At 31.0% G+C, this 8,541-nt stretch overlaps 1 protein-coding gene across 1 annotated transcript; it reads left to right on the forward strand.

Annotated features, from left to right (window-relative positions):
• Window positions 1-5,792: 5,792 nt before the first annotated feature.
• LOC132746296 (uncharacterized) lies at window positions 5,793-6,449 on the forward strand. Its single transcript, XM_060735401.1, has one exon. The coding sequence runs from the start codon at window positions 5,793-5,795 to the stop codon at window positions 6,447-6,449; it is 657 nt and encodes a 218-aa protein (XP_060591384.1).
• The last annotated feature ends 2,092 nt before the right edge of the window (window positions 6,450-8,541 follow it).

The following is an 8,541-nucleotide window of genomic DNA, read 5'->3' on the forward strand; positions in this document are numbered from 1 at the left end:
ATTCTTTTTACTACATATATATAACCATTTTCTATTTAAAACAATACTTGATACATATTTAGCACTGTGAAAATACTTTGTATTGTGATTTTTTGATAAGCTTGTTAAATTATTTTAAAAGATCGTATGTGAAAAAGTTACTAGACTAATTAAACATCATTAAAAGATTGGGAAACACACTACCCTATCTAGTATTATTTTTCAAAATTAATTTTTGTCCAGAGCATAACTCAAAAAGCCTTTGAGATATCAACATGAAACTTCATAGGTGCATAGATCTCACTCAGGAGGTGTGCAGTGCACAAGAATGATAACTCTACCTTTCATAATTTTTGAGTTATTGCCCTTTGTTATTTTTCATACTTATTTTTTCACCTAAGTGGAGCATAACTCAAAAAGTGTTTGAGATGTCAACATGATACGTCATAGGTGGATAGATCTTTTTGAGGGGGAATGCTGTGCGCAAGAATGATAACTCTTTGCTATATAATTTTTGAGTTATTGCCCTATGTTCTTTTTCATACAATTTTGTCCGGAGCTTATCTCAAAAAGTATTTGAGGTCTCAACTTGAAACTTCATAGGTGGATGGATCTCATTGAGGAGGAGTGCAGTGCACAAGAATGATAACTCTACCCTGCATAATTTTTGAGTTATTGCCCTTTGTTATTTTTCAAAATTAATTTTGTCCAGAGCATAACTCAAAAAGCCTTTAAGATATCAACATGAAACTTCATTGGTGCATAGGTCTCACTCAGGAGGTGTGCAGTGTACAAGAATGAGAACTCTACCTTTCATAATTTTTGAGTTATTGCCCTTGTTATTTATCCTACTTAATTTTTTACCTGAATGGAGCATAACTCAAGAGTTTGAGTTGTCAACATGAAATGTCATAGGTGGATAGATCTTATTGAGGAGGAATGCTGTGTGCAAGAATGATAACTCTTCCCTATATAATTTTTTAGTTATTGCCCTTTGTTCTTTTTCATACTATTTTGTCCGGAGCTTTTCTCAAAAAGTATTTGAGGTACCAACTTCAAACTTTATAGGTGGATAGATTTTACTGAGGAGGGTACAGCACACAAGAATATAATAACCTACTATCCATAATTTTTCAGTTATTGCCCTTTGTTATTTTCAGCCATCAGTATTCATATAGGTTTCAAATCTGTAATCACTTCAGCCATCAGTTTTCATTACAAAAAGACCTCTTAAAATGGAATTATTCTGCTCTACTACATATACATTCTTCCAATGAGCAAACACATTCGGCGGGGGATTGCCATGTTGACATGGCTCCTGTAATATATGAGATTCCTGTTTAATGACTAGGCATACTCCACGGTCTCTCTCGGTTTTTCTGATCCAAATGTTTGTCTTAATTTGTAATTTGTCTGTTCAAGTTATAAGTGTAATCCTATATACCTGTATAATACAGGGACATAAATAACCGTCTGGTTAGCTCAATAGGTAGAGATTTGGACTGCGCATCGAGAGACCAGTGTTCGATTTCCGGTAATTTTCGCTGTAATTGATCGTGAAATCTTTTCTACGGTCATTCGTACTGTAGCCTGTACAGAAGTTATTTTCTTGTGAACGTGAAGACACTTGTACTGGTAAACTGCTTGAAAGCCTGCCCAGGAACGATGTGATGGTTAAACTCTGGTGAAAGTAGCATACTGGTAAACTACAACACTATACCGAAACCCAGGGATAACTCAAATTACGGTAGGTAGGTTACTAGTATGTACCATCGAGAAACTTCTTCCAAAATAAATCTAAGATTAAAGTATGTTTGACATGTAGACCTATGAAGCTAAGGGGAAGACAACACATCTAACCTCCCTTGATGAACTTAATATAAACGTCATCTCTATTTATATTGCTTACGCGTTTACCGTATATTTATATAAAAAGTGGATGTATTTCTTTGTGATGATTATTAAAAAAAATATTTTTCATCTTATTTAACAGTTTCTTTTGATAATATAACACTTTGAAATATTAAAACATTCCACTGTCTATCTGATTAGATTATAACGTTACAATATAAACTACATGCAACAACGTCAGGACGAGAAAACGCGGAAGAACGTGGGTTTAATTAATTCTGACGAATACAGAATTTACCAGTTCAACTTTAGGATTATTTTTGTTAATTTTTACGCTAGTCAAATTGTAAAATATGGACAAATAACAGTCGTGAAGAGACCAAACTGCATCTTGCAGAGATGGAGTCGTACAGTACAGGCAAAATAACGCCGTTATTGAAAGAAGAGGTCAAATATTACATACAGTCACGGAAAGAATGAATTAATTATCGAGTTTAATAAGGAATTCAAAAAAGATAGGATATGCTTAACAATTTATGTAATATAATATTACATACTACATATATAATCTTATATGTATTATATTTGCGGTTTCTACTATGTAAATTAACCCAACATGTCTATCAGCAAATAAAATGCAATACGAAGAAAAATTCTTTCTTTTAATTTTTTAGAATCCACACATGAACAACAACAGCTCTGGTTTAGGCTTATGAGCCCTTGACCTGACACGAAATAGCTACAATATCCCAATTCAAAACTATACAATAAAGTTCAATACAAAGATGGACATTAAATAATATAATTATTCAGTATCAACATATTGTAACTTATACGTATATTATCTGATGGTATGTGCTGTATATAAAGGAAACCCATTAGAACGGTTCTATACATAAATTTGATGTAAGTAAACCTAAAAGTAACCGTCAAAGTCTCAATGTCACCATATGATACCAACGTGGTCTGGATGTTTTAAGGCACTAATGTCACTAACTATTCACTATACTGTAATCTGTACCCAAAAAGAATATAAAGTTAAAACCTTTTAAAGTTGGTGAAAATTTTATACTATTCTAGAAATTGAGACCAGATGAGGTTGTTAAACTTGAGAGACGACGTGAACAGAATCGTAAAGCCTCTGAAAAATTCAGAGTGAAAAAGAAAACTGAGCTACAAACATTACAACAAGTAAGTCGTTCAAGAAATATTCTGAATTTCTATTGTATTCTAGTTTTTTCTTCAAATAATAGATAATGGATAGTATGTGCCATCAGCTGACAGTCAGACTAGTCTGTCCTTAATAATTTTAATTATTATTATTATTATTATTATTATTATTATTGATAATGATTATAATAATGATAATAATAATTATGATCATAATAATAATCAGGAAAAGGGAATGATGATGATATCTTTATTTAAAGAAGGTAACACATGAAGATTTCATACAAAACAAATTACATAATATTTCTGAAAAAATATTAGTATATAATAATAAACCAAAAAAACCCCGAAAAAAACATCATAATAAAACAACAACTATTACAATGACTAAATTAAAATTACAACAAACATAATTTGATTGATTTGAAAAACACTCCTTAATAATACACAGTTTACATTTACAAATGATTAAACAGATATACATGCAAAATAAATAGTTATGGTATCAATTAATAATCCACTTTAAGGGTTAGGGTGGTATTGTGGTAAAGTGTCTGCAGGCAAAACTGAGATCGAAGGTTCGAACCCTGCTGAGGTACATGCCTACTTGGACATGAAAAATGCATGAAGCTTACTTCTTATTTTAAACACTATCTTAAATTGTTTATTATAGTTCTGCATGTATGTATTCACAGTTGTGTCAAAAATTACAACAGAGGAATGATGAGTTGATGAAAGAAGTAGCTGACCTTGAAGCTGAACGCGATGCATGGTACTGTCGTCTGCTAGATTCTTTGCATAATACTGACTTGAAATATAAACAAAACTCTCCCGATTTGACGGACACGTAATCTGAAAATAGTTTTGAAAAAAAATGACCATAAGAAAAACATCCTAAGTAATGTGAACTTTAATTTCACATTTTGAAGCAAGTCTTTATTTACACGAAGTTAATTAAAGTTAAAAAGTTTCACTAATGATTTCTGCGGGGTCGGTGAAAAAAATGAAAATGCTTGAGAGAGAAATGGGAATGCTAAACGAAATTATTGTATAACGTTATGTTGTGTATTTACATATAGATGTATAATAAAACGTCATTCTCTGTCTAGACTAATACAATTCTTTATAATTTTACCCTTTTGTGCTTATAATAGATCTATATAAAATTGAAAATTTATTTTAGAATTTCATTGTACATGTATCATGACTCAAAACAAGATTGACTTGTTAGAATTATTTATCTAAAGGTAAACACTTTTCACATAATTTATGCAACATGATTCCTGTAAATATATATGATATGATCCAAGATGCATTATTAATGTGACATGAAAAACTATGACATGATCCTTTCGAGATAAATTCTTTATGAGTTGGTGAGACTATGTTGTGGCTCAATATTTACTATTGATATTGACACATACAATAAGATAAAAATTATATTGGTAAACCTATTTCGTATATAAATTACCATACGAAAATCCTGTTGAACTGAAGCACATTTACATCATTTTTGAATTATGACTTGCATCCCTGTGGCATGACAATGTGACATAACCAATGTAACATGATTCAAGTGACATTAACATAATTTCTGGCGTCATGACATTTTCTTATAGGCATTATTGTTGCTATGGTTACATGCAAAGCTGCATTACTGGCACTGGTACTGCAGTACGTACTGCAGCGATTTTGCAAGTACTGGTACCGTTACTTAATAACTCTTACAAAATGTTGCTACTACTGGTACTGGTACTGCATTACTGTCTTAAAAAAGTGGTACCGCTACTGCATTACAAGGCAGTACTTTGGTTTTGATAAAAATGTCATCAATTTTTTCATAGAGTAAAGTTGTAAATTCCATGTTTTATTTTTTATTTGTGAAAAAGTAAGTTGTCAAACCTATAGATATTTTGGTGCAATATTCCTTCAAATTTAAAGATAGTATTCATCATAAAAAGAAGTAAAAATTAAATTGAGATAAACAGACTCAATAGCTTTTTATATTACAATTTTTTATTACTACAAAGGAGTAAAAATAAACACTTATTAATTGCTTCTGTTCTAAATAATCCTATTTATTTCAAGTGATCTTGTTAGCACCATAAAAAGTTTTTACATATTTACTTTTGTATAAATTTACCAGAGGCGTGAAGGTGTGAAAGGCAACAAAAGACTGTTGTGTTTTTAATGAATTTAAAATGATTGCATTGTATTACAGTTGTAACCTGGTTACAAAACATGAATATGTGTTGTAAATATTGTTTGTAAAAAGTATGTTAGATAATTAAAGTTGTAAAAATGTAATGTTTACTTAAAAGTAAATAATGATTTTATTGCTTTGCTGAATAATGTTTACGGTTATTTTGTTTGACACTGTGTATTTATTCAAACTTTGATGAATATATAAAAGTAATGGCACTGATACTTAATAACTTCCCCTCAAAAATTACTGGTACTGCAGTACCGAGGAAAATCTAGTACTGCATAACTTGGCAAGTACTGGTACTGGTACTTAAGTACTACACCCGTAGTACTAATGCAGCTCTGGTTACATGGCACTTACAAGATTATCAACAGTAAAATAAAAACATACTGAAGAACATTTTAGTATACTATTATTCTAGGGGAATCATGTAATTTAAAGCATATTTACAATTTTGTTTGCAATGTCATGCATATATAATTGTTAATAAACAAGTAATGCATTTTTATTCAGATAATTAAATCAAGATCGTTATTTTTCAGTACGTCATAGGAAAATCAGTGCTGTATGCTGGCTGATTTTTGCCATGTCGTATGTTACTGGTATTGACAAGCGCGTGACAGAAACAGAAATCGCAACCTCGTATATCGGGGATAAGTTCGAAGAAAATAATAATGCTTTGATCGAAGCAAAAAAGCAGATTAAAACACTTAAACAGTCTTGTTCATCCTTTGAAGAAAAACTCAAAACAATGTCCGACAACAAAGCAAACACTGAGAAAAAGTTACTTGATCTTGAAATGAAATCAATGAAGGACAACCTTGTGTTCTATGGTATACCGGAAGTACCGGCTGATAGACCGGAAGACTGCCAAAAGATCGTTCAAGACATTATCCATAAACATCTAGAAATCACGGAGGACCTCTTTATCGATAATGCATACCGCCCTTTTCGTCGAAACGCGTCCCGGGAACCTCGCCCTATAATAGCTACGTTTCACTATAACAGGCAACGTGAGCTAGTGCGTAAAACATCTTTTGAGAAGAATACTTCCCTGAAGGAAGCTAACATTGGCATAGGGGCTCAACTCCCGAAAGAGGTTCGAGATGCACGCAAACCCTTGTATAGCGTAATGCGACAGGCAAAAAATGCTGGGAAAAACGTTAAATTTATCGGTAAGGAGCTTTTTATCAATGGACGACTGTACACTTCAGCGACCCATGAGCACATGGACTCTATTTAGGGGGGTCAAGAGCTATCCCTTAGCGTAGGAGCATGGAATATCAACGGATTAAAACGGAAGTTAGGGGATCATGACTTTATTGACTATATCAACTTATTATCATTATCAAGTGTTTTGACATTATTTTTTTAAGCGAGACGTGGATTTCTAGTGAAAATAGAACAAATCTTAACATTGATAGTTTTGAAAGTAATCATTTATATGGAGTTAAATCGAAACACAAAAAGACTGGACGTTTTTCGGGAGGTATTTCTCTATATTATAAAACATATCTTAAAGATAAAATAAGTATAATTGAAAAAAAAAACATCAATGGACTATTTTGGATAAAATTAGATAGAACTCTTTTTTCACAAGATACTGATATTTATCTATACCATGTTTACAAGAGACCCATAAGTAATAATTCGTATGTATTAGAAAATAATACTTTTGACTTTTTTGATTGTTTAGAATCAAATATTGTTCATTATGAAAACTTAGGCCATGTTCTCATTACTGGTGACATGAATAGTAGAACTTCTGATGATTACGATTTTATTGTTTTTGATAAATATTTAGTTGACAATCAACCTTTCATTTATAAATGTGATAGTATCTCTCGCAGATGTAGTAAAGATAAGGTCATTGATTCTTATGGGAGAAATCTGTTACAATTATGTCAATCGACCGGTTTTTTAATTGCAAATGGCCGATTAGGAAATGATACTTCAGGAGATTTTACTTTTTGTAACGATAGGGGTGCCAGTGTTTTAGACTATCTTCTACTTAAATATGATACTTTCAAATATATAGACAATTTTTCTATAAATGATTTCAATGAATTCTCCGATCATGCGTGTATGTCTTTTGAATTAAAGTCTAAATTCAGTGTTACATTAGAGTTTGACGGTACGAAATCAGAAAACACTCAAAATAATATAAAAACAATAGTTTTTGACACAAATAAGGTAAACTCTTTTAATTGTCTTTTAAGAAATGAATATGAGTCAATTAATAAATTGATAACACAAGTTAATTCTGGTGACGTCAATGAATCTGCCACACAATTCACAAATTTACTTCATTCAGCAGCTGAAACTGTATTCGGTAAGATAAATAACAAAAAATATATAATTAAATACGAAAATCACTTATGGTTTGATAGCAAATGTAAACAAGAAAAAATCAAATTTAAATCTCTTAAGAACTTGTATAATAGGAATAAAACGGATGAAAATAAACAAAGGTTTGTTAAAGCCAGGACACGATATAATAGGTTTAAAAAGAAAGCTAAGTTTAAATATAAATTAAAAGAGGGTGATCGTTTAAATAAATTAGCCTCCTCAAATCCACGTAAGTTTTGGAAAATACTTAAATCTAAGTACAAAAAAGAGAGCAAAACGGCAGAATCACTCACAACTGATGACTTATACACTAATTTTAAAAACATGTACGGTCAAAATGATAATTACGCAAATGATGTTTTTAATAACTCAACTCAACTCAACTCAAATATTTTATTTAAGTTTCATCTATGTGCATCTTTACATATATTTAAGAAGTAAAACACAGCATTTTTACACAACACAAAGCCACTCCTACATAAGGAGTTATAAGAGACTGTAAAACTATTAAAATAATCTTTAAAATAATCTCTAAAATATCTACTTTTTAAGAATAAAAAGTCAATATTTAGACACAATCTAACATGAATTACATATGTATATGATGAAAAAAAAAAAAAAAAAAAAAAAAAAAAAAAAAAAAAAAACGGATGAAAATAAACATTTAGATCATTCGTGATCTAAATGATTTTCATCCGACGATTAAGTTTACGCAAACCATTTCCAGTTCATGTGTTGATTTTCTTGATGTGCGTGTTTCCAAAAATAATTGCACTCTTTCAACGAACATATTCGTGAAAAACACTAATAATCATCAGTATCTTCATTATACCTCTTGTCACCCAAAAGCATGCAAGAATGGTATACCATACAGTCAAGGCAAGCGTTACCGCAGAATAATATCCGATGACAGTACATTCAAGGACTCTCTAGTTGATTTGAAAGACTTTTTTCTGAAACGTGAATACCCGAAAGAATTAATTGAC

This window comes from Ruditapes philippinarum, unplaced genomic scaffold, assembly GCF_026571515.1.
Source record: "Ruditapes philippinarum isolate M1 unplaced genomic scaffold, ASM2657151v2 ctg12032_1_1_1_1, whole genome shotgun sequence".
In the NCBI taxonomy this organism is placed as follows: domain Eukaryota; kingdom Metazoa; phylum Mollusca; class Bivalvia; order Venerida; family Veneridae; genus Ruditapes; species Ruditapes philippinarum.